The sequence below is a fragment of the Aspergillus tubingensis genome, assembly GCF_013340325.1.
Source record: "Aspergillus tubingensis WU-2223L DNA, scaffold_4, whole genome shotgun sequence".
In the NCBI taxonomy this organism is placed as follows: Eukaryota; Fungi; Ascomycota; class Eurotiomycetes; order Eurotiales; family Aspergillaceae; genus Aspergillus; species Aspergillus tubingensis.
In genome coordinates, this window is record NW_023336278.1 from 1,030,574 (window position 1) to 1,046,722 (window position 16,149).

The window sequence follows — 16,149 nt, forward strand, 5'->3', positions numbered from 1 at the left end:
AAACGTAACAGAGTACTAGCCACTCACTGTACCTGGATAAAATTGGGCACATAGATGGGTAGATAGATAGTAGTTGTTTTTTTTTTCTTTCTTTTTAAGGCGTTATGTCAAATCCAAGGTACTGGGATACTCCGAAACCTAAAGTACCGGGGGCCTAAGACCAACTTTGGGAGGTTCCTAAAATTTGGGAAGAAGTAGTACGTAGATAGTAACTTTAGTTAGTCCATGTGAGCCAGTGACGCAGAAGATAGTTGTGTGCGCAGGCAACGCGGCGCGCGCTCGCGCGACCGAGCGACAAACAATCAATCGTCTTTTTTTTTGTTGCCCTTCCTTCACCAAAGAAAAACCTGGAATTTCGCTCACATTTGAGATGCGACGTGTTCAACGGCGGGAATGGATCGATCAGGTTTGTGGTCGGTCTACTGCAGGAACCGATGCGGAGCGATGGTAAGGGTAGTTAGGTTGCAGGCTTGGTAAGAGAGGGGAAACGTCCCTGGGATGGGCTGCCGCAACCCGACCCTTGCTTGAATCGTGTATTTTCAGTTGTCCGATGGCGCGCCAAGTGGCACAACAGGGCTTACATGGCAGATGAACGCAGCTGTCAAAATTGATTCTTGGGATCTGATTTGCTTCAGTTCTTCTTCCTCTTCGGTGTTTCTACATTGATTGGGATTAGTTCTGTCTTGGATCTTTCTTCATTTCGGTTTTTATTAAGTTATTCGATGGTATGCTTTAGTCGGTCTCATACGATATTAATAAATTTATTTTTAACGTTCTATAGTAGTACTAAGTAGTCGTACTACTACTACCTAACCGAGTCTTCGTTTCTTGGGAGGGAAAGAAGAATGTGACTGCCTACGATAGGGCTTCAATGCCAATAAAGAGGTTTCTTTGATTGCTACTATCTATTTTCTGCAAGCCCGGCAATCTTCGCGTTCGATAGTTTGGGTTTCAAATTCAGGTACGGTGCGTTGGCCGCCGCGTAAATCCCCCGAGCGACGTGTTTTACTTGCCAAATAGGTAAAATTAGAACCCATCGAAGCAAGCCCCCCCAAAGTTGAAAAAGTGATGCAAACAGACCAATATGCAGGAGCAAACACAAAATAGAGGATCAACATGACGACATCTGAAGATTGTCCCTGTCCCTGAGAGTAGAGAGGCGCTGATGATGCCCGATGATGATGATGATACGCGATAACCCAGCCAGACCACCAACTGACAGGCTGCGCCACGGTAAATCATGGGAAGCAAGGGGATTACAAGCAGAGCTGTCAGACTCCAGAACACGGACCCCTGGGCCTATCAATTTCCCCTTCCAGCCTCGACCCATGAGCATCACAATAGCCCATCCCAAACCCTGGCCACCGCCACGCAACTGGTCCAACCGGTCTGAAACGTTCTCCTGCCGAGTCCTCTGCTCAGCGACATGACTCGTCCATCTCGTCTGCCCCTGCTGAGTATCTCAACTTGTACATCCGTTGCACAGACATTCTCATATTCTCTCTTGTTTTCCTTCACTTCCTGTCCAATCAATCAATTGATTGATTGATTGAATGTGAAATGATTGATTGACTTTTTCTTACAAACATACATACTACATGCATACATTATAACATACATACGGTAATGGGCAGTAAAACCCATCCCGGACCGATTTACCGCACCGCCGCCCGGGGTGTGTGTGTGTGACTGTGTGTGTGTGGATCTAAAGATAGAAAGGCCGCCCATTTCCCTGGCCAGGCCACTTTTCCTTTTTCGAACGAAGCTTCCGGGAGTCGGGACGGGCCCCGAGCGAGGTAAAATTGCCAATAATATTACTCACCTACCTCGCAAGCTATCAACAGTAACTACTACTACGGAGTACTACTATACCATAACCACCACTAAGCTAACTGTAGTGAGAAGAAAGCTAGGCAGAAAACCAAGATTTGAAATCGGGATATGACTATGGAGCATTCAGGAACATTAAGAGAAGTGGGAATATCTATCTATTACGTTCCTCGGCGTGTGTCTAGCTTCGCGGTAGTACGTAGCCTAGAAATGCTAGAAGTGCGTAGTCTCGAGACTAGAACAATTATCCTACGCTTTAGAAGCGTGCTATATTGCTTGCCACGACCGGCGTAAGTTAAACAATTAGCAAGCAATACGAGGAAGAAGAGGGGGAGGAGGGGGGGGAAGAACTGCCGACTTACCCCTTCAGGCTAGTATGTCCACTGGGTTAATCTATGCATGGAAGCCGTCGAGCTTCGAGAAAACTTACCAAGGAAGCCAAAACAAGTTCTACCGTCCCAGCTACTGCCTAGTTGAGGTCTAGTGAGGTTGGTTAGGGGACACAACTACTCACTAGAACCCTCCACAAGCTACGGAGCTCCAGTGTATCTAGCTCCTTGGAAGGAAAGAGACTCCAGTTCTTCGAAGTTTCTATGCGCTACTTTTCTGCAGACTTACACTGTTTACGAACGGAGTACCGCTTCCAGCAAACACCGAAGGAGGCGGGGTGGGTTATGGTTGGAAGGCGAGAGGGATTCCATCGGCCAGGCCTAGCTAGCTACAGTAGGTCAACAATCGCAGCTAGCTAGCTAGTTAGGGAGCTATCTACGGACTTCCGTTGACAATGCCGGGGATTTCACTCGAGTTGGTAAACCCACGAAGTGTAAGCAGCGAAGCAGCCCATCCCCCAGAGATCCGGGATTTGTCCAGTGCATGCCACTAATTAGAATCATACCCAGTAATACTACGGAGTAACTGGTCCTTTTTGGCTCTTCGAGGCAATGCAGCAAGACCCCTGTTGGTCGCCACAAAGTAAACCGTCGCCACAAACAAAGAACCGTTGCAGCAATAGCAACGCAACCACAACTACAACCCAACAACAAAGGAAGAGCCGATGCGGGTCCCATCTGGTAGGATTCTAATCGCGCAAAGAAACGATAGGATCAAACCTGCATAAGCTAATGGAGGCGGTAAATGAAAATCCGTCGTCATCGCCCGCGGTTGACAAATTGATAGCGATAGTCCAAAGTAGCTTCTTTTGTTTTTTTTTATTCTTTTGCACTGTCAAGGCGGTCTCGGTCTAGAAGGGGGAATGAGAATGGCGCATCATCTGTTCTACTATGGTGTACCAGCATGTCCCCATCCCATCCATTTCCATCATGCACCTGCATGTCCTTCAAGACACTTACTTCAGACGACGGTCGTCTAGTATGATCCTCACTATACCCACAACTCTATCATTTCCCGACATCAGTGTTTACCTTACTCCGTACACCGGTGACAGGCATAACCTCCTCCCACCTTCTCCATTCGACTCCCGGACTCCACCAGGGCAAGATTACGAAAGATATCTAGACTCGACGGCTGTCTCGCATTATCTTTTATGGCGCCGCTTCGGCATGCCACCGACAGTTTAGATGAGTAGTGAAGATGAGCGCCACCGGAAGGCAGCGCATCTTGCCTCTTTGCGACGTCGGCGGTGGGTTTCGAAATGGGGATGGGCGCGCATCCGCGCTGACAGACGGGCGGTAGGGGACTTAATCCCGTCTTCCGCGCCAGTGGTACCCGTGTGGGTGGCCACGCAGGTCCTCACGAGTGAGGGAAAAAAAGAAAAAAATCTCTGGTCTCAATTGCGACCGTGCGAGAAGTGTCAATTTGGCGAAGGCCCTTCTCGGATGCGTGGCCCCTTTCTTCTCGGGCGAATCAGAGTCAGGAAAAAGTCGTGCTGGACAAAGCACTGTGGGATGTCCGGGCTGCTGCGCGTATCCGGTGGTGGCAGAATGGGGAATCCTGACAGATTCAATGCCGCTTGGATCCGAAACTGGAGGCGAGCAGAGGGGAAAAAAAGGCGAATCAACAATGGGTCAGATATGGCACCGTATTCTACCCTGGACTTCCAATAGGTTCCGCGGAGACCGGAAGCAACGGTTATCGGATACCCAGATATGTACCAAGATTATAGATGGATATCAATTGGTTTTACAGTGGCACAAGATCTATGGGGAGGTAAGACTAGCGAACGACAGAGGGCCTGTGAGAGAGCGAAGTGGTCCTTATCGGTACCGGCTTCCCAAGACCACGACACACCATCATATCTTATGATGTTGCCTTGAACAAGACACGCCGGAGAATCCGATTGCGGATCCTCCCAATTAATTACTCCTCGGTACTCACCGTACGGCGTATATGCTGAACCATTGAAACTGCAGCACATCATGCGACGCCGATAAGTCACTACTATTACTGGAGCGATTCTCAAGCAGGAAGGTGATTATATACTTCAGGCACCATGATCGCCTGATATATAGTTGTCGTACAACCGCCGTGGGGGGAATGATTGACGGTTGATCGCGTGAACAAATGACTTCGATGCGACACACGTAGCGATCAAATCATTGCCATCTAATTGGAATTAATGCAACACCCAAAATATGGGCATTGCCCGTTAAGCTCGCTCGAGATCATGCTGGCCTTGGTGGACTGATACGATAAAGTTCAGGCGAACCAATAGTGCAGCGCCTAGTGTGGATGAGGGCTTGACACCATCCAGAGAATTGGAACGGGGAGGCAGGACTGGAAATTACCCTCGTTGTCAATTTCCAGCACCAAATCGGTGCGAGACTATCACCGAGCGACCGGGTCTGCCGTGCATCGTGCAGAGTCAGAACCAGCAGATCTTCGATTCCGTGTCTGCTCCATACTATGACTGCTACTAATCTACCTGCTGGAAACTGGAGCTTTACTACTGAACACAGTAGTACTGTCTCCGGAACGAGTCAAGACGAGCAGTCGAGGGAAGAGTGGCTAATGGGGCTAGACCTAATGTGGCTGGGACTATGGTAATGGGCCTCTCCATCCATTAGGGCACCACTACGCCAAACCAGCCAACAGGAATTCCGACGGTTAACTAAACTCCTCTCCGTGGAATACTCTGTTCTTAGTTCTTACAGAATCGTACCGACGTCGAGCGTTTGGTAAAAGCAGTAAGCTCGAAATCTGAAACACACTACGCGGACAGCAATCCTCCAATCACAGCTGGCTTTGTCTAGGCGTGTCTCGGTTTCGTCTTAGTCAGGTCCCCAGAATTCTGACTGAACAGCACTAATCCCATTGCGTATACTAGCACTATGGAGTAGTACTACTCTGTACTACTAGTTACTAGTTGGTAGTTGGCAGTCCTCGTTGCCTCCGGAAAGGGGGAGGGGACAGAGCCAAGCCATCTCCGACTGTTTTACTTCTCAGCATCCACTAGTTGGTAGTAGAATGGAGTATATTCTCCGTACGACACTAAAATGGCGATAACCTCTCCTAAATCGCCATTAGGGATCTCACCTCATCCCTCATCCTGAAGCCAATCAAATGGCCCCTGACTAAACGGGATAATGCTGTGAAGGTCGCTACGTCATGAGCAGACAAACCTTCTCCATAGCAATCAATTAACGTCGAACATAGTGTCTTTACCTAATGCAACCGAAGTCTTTAGAGGCTTCTTCGAACCTTCGAATCCTCGACACGGGGTGAGCTTGATTTCAGCAATAGCAACCGCCACGTACGACTGTCTCCAAATTGTGCCACAGTGGTGGCCTCAGAATCCAGGACCCTACCCTCTCTTTCTCTGTCTATGGTTCCGATTCCGGCAGACTTCCGAGCCCTTCTATGAACCAAGGATGAAGAGGGGTGGTGTTATGATTAACTATGGTTCATACACAGTACTCTGCAACATATTTCCGAGTGATCTCTTTCACACACGACTGGGGGTCGTTTCGGAAGAAGAATCCACCCCATCGTCAGACCATGCCATATGCCAGCTACGCCACAACTCTCCCATTCTCGGCAGTAGACCATGGTTGCAACGTATGCTCGCCTAAGATGCACTCGCCAACAGAGACGAACTCGATGTCCGTCATGCTCCTGGGCAAAATGGATGCCGTCCGACCGAGTTGAGTAACGGGAACATTTGAGTTAGTCGTAGCTGCTAACTATCCAGTTGCCAAGCGGTCCTCGTGTCTGCTGGACGGGCTGGGACTGGCGCAAGTCGGTCTTCGATTGCCGGCATGAAGCTACCGCACTTTTTGCGGGGACTTTCCACCATCACTGCCTGCACTACTGCGTGTTCCACTGCGGACTAAACCAAGTCGGAATTCCATGTCTCTTTTGGCTTTGGGCGTTTTTCTTCTCATTCCTGATTTGGTGTCTTTGGATACATCAAGTGTGATAGTGATGAGCAGCTACCATCCCGCATTTTTTTTTTCTTTGTTTACGGTTCATGAGCCAACAGGGATTCAAGACATTACCCCGAGACTACCACAGGGCTGCTAGTTGAGCTTAAACCGTGCCAATCCACGAGTGACTTCGACGTGTTCAACTGCTTCTAAGGCCCATCAGTCCATACCGATTGGGGAAGGTGCGCCTTTTTTCTATGTGTGATTGTTCCATCTCGTGCTGATTATTCCCATCACAACTGCATGCTCGTCTCGGTACTTCAGAACACCGTCGAACCCAGCGGGCAGACGGGAAGACATCCATGTGGCGTGCTCCTTTGAGTTCTGTTCCTGGATTGGTGCAGGGAAGATCATGGACTAAAGTGGCCGATCGCAGCGACCACTGAATACGACAAACAATTTACCTAGGCCCGACACTGATAAGCCACCAACCTTCTTTTTGCACGTGCGTATTGATTGAACAGCATCATACTCGGGTGTATCTATGCTGTGGCTACGAATTGCTCCAATCGTGGAGAAACCCGGGAGTGATCCAATGGATGCCAGCGGGGGGAGAGGGACTGATTCGCACCACCAGCCATGGCGAAAATCATGAGAGAGCTCTTACTCAACCCCATCCCAGCGCTACTCCATCCTGGATCGTGTTGTCGGGGCTTTTGGAGGCATGGGCTCTGGACGGCCACGGGCATTGGTTATTCGTCCCGAGCCTAGCCCAGTCGGGTATATAGATAGTATTCCGACCCGTGGTTCCAGCTCGCATTGGGGACCTGGAGAGCTCTTGCGTGTGGGCACCAAATGGGATCTTGGTCCCGTAGCCGCTTCCAGTATGATGATTGTCCGTGATTCCATTGGAAATGGCGTCACCGTGGAGATTAAGATACAGAAATCACGCAAACAGAGAGGAAGCTCACCGTTCGCCCGAGAAAGTCTGTCTCTAACAAAACTCTCTACGAAAGTTGAGAACGGAGAAATAGTGCGAACCCTCCCGACGGGACAGGCTAATACTACTACCTATCTATAAATTCTTCTTACTAACCAAATGCGCATAATCGCCACTTCCAAGACGCCAGACATGGGCTATCGAAAATAAAAATGCGGAGAAGCAAATGGTGCGCCATTAAACTTGGCCTTGGAATTGGGGTCCCTTCGGAGCTCACGGCAAGCAAGCTCGAATCATCAACCACCCGACTTACTATATTTGTGCACCGTATACCTGCAATACTGATGATCCCACGAACAGCAATTCTCGAGTCAGAGTGGACCAGAATGCAGAATCCAAAACAACAGCATCCGCCGCACGACGAAAACAGAGATAAGAGCAACATCGGACCCGATACATCTGATGGAGTAAGTCTCCCACTCAGGTGATCCGGCACCGTCCGCTGGGATGCGATTGGAGGTACCAAACCTCGAAAGGGCAAGTGGCAGGTTTGTGGTTCTCTGTGCACGGAAACTTTCACGCCGACATCGCTAAGCAATTGGGATTGATAACAGAGTCATGCAGATATGGATACAACAAATTCGAATTTCTGGGTCGCAGGCAAACCTGCGCGGAATAGCGCGAGGCCAAGGTGCCTTCGGGTGAACTTTATCGCAGGAAGGAATTACTTCCATGGCGCGCTACTCCACACTCCGGGCAGCTTCTGCCAGTCGGAAAGCGCTGTCTCACGCTGATACTTCCGGCGGCGACCCAATAGCCCCCTCTGCCTCATGGGTCGCCAGTGTGACTATGCACGGGATAATGAGCATCCATACAGAGATGAGTGATGCGATTTGTGCGATAGCTGCGTCGACCAGTGTCCCAACATGATCGACGGCCGCCCCAGCCTAGGGCCCAGAAAAGGTCTTGGATTGCCCTCTGCACATTGCACCCTTGCGAGTGGGGGAGAGCGGGCGCAAAGACTGACCACTATCAGTCTCAATCAATCACGACAACAATAGTTACGTGAGGGAATTCGTCTCAGATAAGGTAGGCTTGCGGTTCCTTGGGTCGCAGTGGGATCTCGGTCAGACCAAGCGGATCGCGGTAAGCACTGAACATCCCGAAAAGAACAATGCTCGTTCAGCTGGTTCAGCTTCCTTGGTCAGCCCGCTTCCTCACGGACCGTGCTGAACCAGATTTTTTTTTACCTCTTCGTTGCCCGGTGGTATCAGCCCCCAAGGTCCTGACGTGAGAGGTGCCCGGGCGCGGCGCGGTGCAGGCTGCAGAACGTGCGAGTGGGATGGAACCATGGGTCCTTTTTGCATAGTCCTCACGGGTTGGGGCCAAAAAAGGTGGCTCAAACAGTTAATGCATCAGACGATCCATCGGCAGTGATGCTGATTAGCGACGAGGACACGGACATCTGCAGCCTGCAGACACAGCCATCGCGAGAGAAGAAAAAATCTGACATGCACACTACTAATTCGATAATACCAGGTTCCGGCTTACGACGACAATTTGCCCCCAAACCAATGCAGCAGGCGCATCTGCCGTCACTGTATTTAGTTGGTATGTACGGAGTATGCCGGTATTCCTGGACGCGATTGGTTTTAACCGAGCAAGCATCATGCCAGGCGATGATGGCAGTTGAACCCCGACCCTAGTAGATAGGCCCTGGGGCTGGGGTTGGGGCCAGGGCCAGGGCGCAAGGCGCAAACGGATGAGAATCCTTGTCATCCGAACGCAATCAGCCGGCGAAAAGATTCTACTAAGACGCGCACGACGGAGAGAAAAAGTACCACGGGTACTCTGTACTACCACTAAGAAACAGCCACGCCGACAGAAGGAGAAACAAGGTAAGCATAAGCAACAAGCAATGCAATAGCACAGCGGAATATTAGCATAGCACCGGAGTAGCATAGCAATAAGCAAACGATCTTATACCTCCGACGAATATCACCGATAGGTAGAAAGTAAATACGCTATGATCCAACCACAACCATAATCATATAACCACCACAACAAGGATATCAAATATCAACATCAAGATATAAGAATAAATCCTAAAATAAAACAGGCCTCAGTGGATGAAGTTAAGATCAATCTCCCAGATCAACGGGAGTCAGTCTCTTCCTATCATATATGAAAACATCCAATAATCTCATCATCGACCTGATATAATATATCAAAAGAAGAAGAAGAGAAAGAAAAGATTTCCCACACACCGAAAATTTTCACCTCCCCCGAAACCCGCTTACTCATCACCCACTCACCACCCATCCTCATCCCTAGAAGTAGGTGTTGGAATCTCGCTTAACCCGGAACAACCAATCATCCACCCTCCCCACCAAACACGCCTATAAATACAACCTCACCCCCTGCACCCTTTTAGGTTCTTTTTTTTCTCTTTTCTTTCTTCGTGCGGCGACGCAACTATTTTCACCCGTGTTGCCTGGACATCATTCTTCTTCAGTGATGTTGTCATACCCCAGGTGTCAGTTGCGTCACAGACGAACGGAATTGCACACCGGTTCTTACTTTATTGGTCTTTCTGTTTTCTTTTCCCACTAGGATTAGACCATTTGGTTTGGGATCGGACATTCATTTATCACTATTATCATAGATGTGTGGTTAGGCATGTGTCTATGGTGGTGTGATTATTTTAGTATAGATTTGTTGGCTGTAGTGATACTGCTGCTTTCTGTGCTGGTTATGTGTGGTGCAGATTGTGGTCAGATTATGGTCAATAGATATCGTAGATTGTTGAATGTGAATGAATATTATCATGGTCATGAGTTTCAAATGTCTTAAGTAGTCCGTAGTAGAAATGTAGTGGTTTCTGTTCTGCTCTGTTCTAAGTGTTGCTATCATATATCTACTCAATCCTTGTACTGGTATGTACTCTCACTCCCCCGGCTCATCACCAATCTTCTCCAACTTACCCATCTCCCTCTTCTCACCCGCCTCTCCAAAGATGCGCACCCGATCGACCCGCAACTTCTCACTATCTCCGTCGCCATCCACAAAGAAAATCACCAACGACGTAACACTCTGGAACTTGACAAACCGCAAATCCACCTTGGCCGTACCCGTCTTGGGATCCCAATCCTCCGGCTGAATTGTAACCGTCTGCACAGCAGGGATATCATCCGCCTCATCGAATCCCAACACATGCGACCGATTCGTATACAACGACACCGTCCGGGGGCGCATCGGCCGCTCATCCTCGTCCTCAACCTCCTCCTCCGCTGACGGCGGAAGCGACGTAATCTGCAACGAATGCACCTTCAGCGTAGACTGGAACGGGATAAACAGCATCAACTGCTCGTCTGTATCACTCTCCACCCAATCCGGTGCGGCCCCGGCCTTGCCCTTGGCGTTGTTCAGGGAGGATGGCTTCGAGCTATCGAAGAGCGTCTTGGCTGTGCCGAACTCGCTCGCCCGGTTCAGTAGCTCCAGGCCCTTGGGGTCGTATTGGTCCGAGATATCGCTGTAGTTCTTGGGTGCCGGAAGGCCGATCCAGCCTACGCCGCTGCTGGAGCCGGCGTCGTTGCCTTCGGGCGCTTTTTCGGCTTCCGTGGCGAGCTTGCGCACGAGGTCGTTGAGCTCTTTGGCGTTGGCGCCGCGGACGGTGGAGGTTGGGCGGCCGCGCTCGAAGAGGACGAAGGTGGGCATACTTGAGTAGGGGTTAGTAGCTGTATTGTAGTTTGCTTGGTCGGGTTTGTAGGATGTGGGATAGGCACGTACGCTGTGATCCCATATTGTCTTGCGATGTCTTGGTTCTTGTCAACGTTGATCTTCGTAAAGGTGATCTTGTTCGGGCGTGAGAGCTGCCCGGCTAGCTGCTCGTATGCGGGGGCGATGGCTTTGCATGGTCCGCACCAATCTGCGTAGACTGCGTTTGTTTCGATGGGTTAGTTTGTATCTCTTTGTGAGGTTTGTTTGATTGTAGGAGATGGAGTGACGTTGCGAGTGAATGGGTGGTGATGGTGGTGGGGAGGGGAAGGTGGGGGACAGCAGATGGGAGCTCACAGTCGGCGACAACAAAGGTGGAGGAGCTCAATAGGGAGCTGAATTGCTCGCGTGAGTTGATTTGCACGAGTGTCGACATGGTGGAGGTGTGTGTCGCGTAGTGAAGGACGCGAAGGGAGATGGAAGGAGGTTGGAGGTGGTTTGGTGAGCTGCGGTGGTGGTTACTGTTAGGGACTGGAGATCTATTGCCGATATGTCATCAACGCCCCCGCCGCCCACCGACAGCAGTACTTACTACTACTAAGAGATGTATATTGATGAAGACGAGTTGTCAACTCCAAAATATAACTAATTTGATAAAATGTGTGTATGATGACATATCCGGTCATTTCTATTCTGTAGTCTATAATCTTCTCAACATATCTCATATCTCATATATCATATCTTGACTCTGTGGCTCAGGTTCTATTGCAGGCAGACCTGGGGGTAATAGCAACACAGTCAGAATAAACCAAACTTTACCACGAAGATATAAGCATCCAGGGTGTTACATCAATCCGCAAGCAGTATCCCAACCTCCCTTGGAAGGGTTGACACAGGTCAAAGTGCGACTAGGCCAGCAGCGTCCGCTGCGGCAGGCATCATGGCTCACCACGAGCCTATCGTCGGGGAGTTCTTTGGACGATACAGAGTGCGCACCGCACAGTGCCACTCGTGAGCTTATGTATCATCACCATACCCTGCCAGCCAAGTGCTGGTCACAACGATCGCGACCAAAAGCATCTAACGGGTATACCTCGAGCGAAGAATCCATCCATCCACGCCCTAAGGCGACAAAACCAATCAATCATCACAGATATCCCACAGCACCACTCAAGTATCCTGTTCATCCTCATCTCCATCCTCAACAGCAAACAAAACCTTCATCCACAAACTACACCCCCGACAACCCACAACAATCTCCCCATGTTCCGCCTCCCTCTCCAAATCCTGCTCCGTAACCAAGAACCCCCTCTCATCTCCACACCGACACCCTCTATACCACAGCGTAGCATCCGCATCACTCTCATCGCACGCCAGATCCTCCAGATCAACGACCTCCAGACCCGTATGGAAAACCGTGCCCGTCTTCTCCCGCTCCGCGACCCTTATGCGATCGAGTCGCAGCGACCGATCGTATTCAGCGCGTAGATATGGATCAGATAGTGTTTTGTATGCGGTTGTGATCTCGTCTATTGTGTAGCGATGCGTCGTGTGCGACGAGGAGTTTATGTCCGATGTAGGGAGGCCGCTGCTGCTGCTGCTGGTCTGGACATCTTTTGCGATTGCGCCGGGTGCTTTGTCCGGGTGGTGCTTAAGCAGGGCTTTGTGGTAGGCTGCTTTGAGCTGTTGTTTGGAGAGCGCTGTTGGCGTCTCTGTGAAGGGGAGGTTGAGGACTTCGTAGTGGTCTTGGGTGAGGGGGTGGTTGGATCTGGTCATGGTGGGTTGGGTATTGCGGTGCGGCCGATGTAGATGTTTTTTTTTTTTTTTTTGCGCGGATTGGTAGGGGGGTTGGTTCCTTCGCCGAGGATAAGTTGATTTGGTATGTGGTTATTGTTCCATTCAGTCTGTTTTGTATCTTGGGAGATGAAGGCTCTGGTGGGCTCTAAGTTGGTCAGTTGCTCGAGATGCGGCGGTTGGAGTTCGGAGATTGAAAGACTTTCTCGTCGGCTCCGCACTGCCGCCACTTCTTGTGCGCTTCCGGAGTGATGCCGACTCGGCGTGACAACAACCATTGTGTTACGTGATTGCAATGTCGGAAAGATTCTCTAGTTGTTACATGGCAATCGATGGTAAGAAAGTGGATGCCTTGTGGGTTGAGCCATCAATAGTAGGTAATTAGCCGGTTCAACTACTAGTGGTGATATATATACCACAGCAGGTTCGCTAATGAGGTACTACGGCATTTATTACAAGGTATCATCTGAATCTTCAATGGATGGTTTATTGATCTAATCTTTCTAGATATTTCCACCCCTGTATGGTTTAATGCCCCGCGGCAGGACATGCCTTTCTAAGACGCATGCTATGGTCGTCGAACATCGATCGAGAACATGTCGGATATCAAAATGTGAACAAGAGAAAACAATGCTCCGCAGCTAAAACCCTGAAACAAACCGAACCCAGAATATTCACAAAGACCAGGAGAGTATTTACTCGGAGGTCTTGAAGACATAGCGGTCCTCAGTCTTGAAGGGGACACCAAGTTCAAGGAGCTTGACGAACACATTGGAGAAGTCCTTGAAGAAGAGGTCGCTGTCCTTAGCATAGAGTTCGACGTACTTGCGGAACGCCTTGTCCTTGGTCAGGGCAAGATCAGCGGGCATCATCATCAGGGTACCAGTGGTCTTGTCAGTGAACTGCTTGGGGCCGTTCCACTTGCGCTGCTGCCACTTCTCCTCAACCAACAGACGGAAGAACTCGTTGGTGAAGACGGTAGGGCTGAAGTCCCAGGGACCGTCGAAGCCAGAGCGGTCAGTGTGGGCGCGACCAAGGGAGTGAGCTCCGACCAGGGCAACGATCTCCTGGTCGTTGAATCCCATGCGGTAGAAGATGTCACGGATGTGCGACTGCTCCTTGGTGGCGTCGGGGAGACGTCCATCAGGGGTGCAAGCAGCAACGTCCTTGTCCTGACGGCCAGGTCTCCAGGGGATGGCAGGGCCACCAAGCTCCTGGATGGCACAGGCACCAGCCAGGGTCCAGAGGTCGGAGTAGGTGATCCAGGGGAACTGGGCCTTGATGGGCTCCAAGAAGTCTCTGGCGTGCTTGAGACCAGCGTTGGCGCCGTGGTCGGACTCGGGGGCGAATCTCATGGTGGCACCGTTGCTTCCACCAGTGCCGGTCTCCTTGTCGTAGGTACCGCTTGCGTGCCATGCCAGACGGACAAGAACCTATTCAACAACGTATGTCAGCTTCCCAGGTACTCAATGGCTCAAGCTCATCAGATGGTGACTGTCACTTACGGGTCCATAGCTGCCATCGTCATAGTCGGTCTCGTTGGCGAGACGCTGAGCAACGGCATCGTACACCTTCTGGTAGTCCTCCTTGGTGGGGACAAACTCCTTGGAGCTGACGGAGGCATCACCACCCTTCAGGTAGAAGTAGGCGCCAACACCACCAGCAGCGGCAATACCAGCCCAGAGGAGGCTGTTGGAGGACTTGGCCTCGCCAGCCTCAGAGGCATAGCCGCGGCGAGAGGCAGCACGGAAGCCCTGAGAAGGCAGGGCAAAGCGAGCACTGCGAGCAGCAGGTCTGAAGGAAGAGGTAGCGGGGGTCGAGCGAAGGAAGGCCCGGGAAGCCGTTCTAGCAGCCGATGCCATTGTGAAAGAATGTAAAGGGAAGGAGACGAATGCTCAGGGGTGAATTGGCTAAATGGTACACGGAGGATGGATGAAGGAACCCAGGGACAGATGGATTACCTCGGGTGTAAGACGGAAGAGAAGAGGAAGGACAGAATAATAAGGTAGGAGGGAGGAGAAGGGAAGAGGGAGAGAAAGACAGAAGAGGAGACGAAGACAGGGATACTAATAGGCTGCGAATGTTCTCCTCAGCACTTCCAGCGACTTCCTCCACAACGACTGAGTATTATGCCGAGTCCGTTGTCCAGGCACGGCGCACCAATGGCAACACGCAGATTGACGAGCTCTGGGCCGAATCTTTTGAGTCAGCAAGTCACTCTCCGCATTTCTGGTGCCGTGAATCTCTTTAGTCCGCGGGCAACTGCCAGTTGGAGTTGGTTGTGAGTGAGGAGACCAGAATTGGGTGACCCGATCTCCGGCAATTGGACCTGTCCGTGGCAAGATGGCCCTTTTCCCGACCCATGGCTCCAATCTCAGTCTACGAGTCTTTGATTCCTACAGAGTGCCAAAGGGCATTGATTGACTGAGCCATTGTTTGGTCGATTGACGGTGATTTGCGTGTTGAATTGAGAGTTGAGAGGTCAGAGTTCAGAGCTCTCAGGAGGGGCAGCAGCCCATCTCCATGCAACGATCATAACCGATGCGACTAGTCTATCGCTCGTTTCTGGGTCCGCGGGCGGGTCCGTTGCCATATTATTAACAGGAACATTCTCTTTGGCAGAGACTCGCTGGTCTCACCTGCTTCTTTGCTCTCTGAGCCGCGGTAAATTCCGGGCCACCCACTGCCTTCTCCCTTCAACTGGTTCCTATTACTAAACTTTTATCCGTCCAGAATCTTCCCATTACTCAGCTCGGGAGTCTGGCTCTTATGATAACTGCTATCAGCCCTTCAGAACCATTCTAGAAGTCTGCTGAACAGAGCTCTCTTACAAACACTGCGTCTGATAAACAACTAGGCCTTCATGCTTATCATTATCAGTTGCTATGGTAGCTTGGCCTCCAATATAGTCGGACATGTTGGCGACCGCAACAAACAGCATGCCCGGTCATCAACCATAGCTTCAGCTTCTCTTTGATTGATTTCAGAGCTGCAGCAACGATCATCCCCAGTCAGATAGGACGAGGAGCGACCAGATGCAAGGGGCCTTAACTGGCTCGTACTTCCACAAGGCGCAAAGCACCCGTTTCAGTAGCACCGGAACATGTCCACTCCTTCATCGGAATGCTTTCCGTACAAACGAAGAGACACCCATTCCGGTCTCCCAGATCTACGTACCGCACACCACATATGCACAGCTACAAATAAAAAAGGTAGAGATAAACTCAGGATGTCCGTCGTAAAAATAGTCCTGCCGTCCGATAAAAGCGAACACCAGGGTGGAGTAGACGCAGCTCTGCTAAAAACTGTTTGGTTTTGATCTTCCACTGAACGAACTTGAAAAAAAGTATGCCTCTTCGCCATTGAAAAGGCTAGAAGCGCACTGTGTGGTTTTCGTTGTGCTACGAGAAAAGAAAAAGCGAGACAAAAAAGGCAGAAAACAATAAACAGCTGAATGATGCTGCAAACATTCTGCAGTCATTCTTCTACAGTGAGTGTAGACGCTTCAAGCCAAAGACGTGGGAAGGAATCGTTCATAATATTCCA

The 16,149-nt window shown here is 50.5% G+C and overlaps 3 protein-coding genes across 3 annotated transcripts; all 3 read right to left on the reverse strand.

Annotated features, from left to right (window-relative positions):
- Nucleotides 1–10,038: 10,038 nt before the first annotated feature.
- AtWU_02896 (thioredoxin-like protein 1) lies at nt 10,039–11,245 on the reverse strand (the record flags this gene model as incomplete). Its single annotated transcript, XM_035498009.1, has 3 exons — nt 10,039–10,810; nt 10,882–11,029; nt 11,167–11,245. 3 exons carry the CDS (start codon nt 11,243–11,245, stop codon nt 10,039–10,041), a joined length of 999 nt encoding a protein of 332 aa, XP_035353902.1.
- Nucleotides 11,246–11,979: 734 nt separating this feature from the next.
- On the reverse strand, nt 11,980–12,585 carry AtWU_02897 (diphthamide biosynthesis protein 4; the record flags this gene model as incomplete). Its single annotated transcript, XM_035498010.1, has 1 exon — nt 11,980–12,585. The coding sequence occupies one exon, from the start codon at nt 12,583–12,585 to the stop codon at nt 11,980–11,982; it is 606 nt and encodes a 201-aa protein (XP_035353903.1).
- Nucleotides 12,586–13,298: 713 nt separating this feature from the next.
- On the reverse strand, nt 13,299–14,465 carry AtWU_02898 (peroxidase; the record flags this gene model as incomplete). Its single annotated transcript, XM_035498011.1, has 2 exons — nt 13,299–14,036; nt 14,109–14,465. 2 exons carry the CDS (start codon nt 14,463–14,465, stop codon nt 13,299–13,301), a joined length of 1,095 nt encoding a protein of 364 aa, XP_035353904.1.
- Between the last annotated feature and the right edge of the window lie 1,684 nt (nt 14,466–16,149).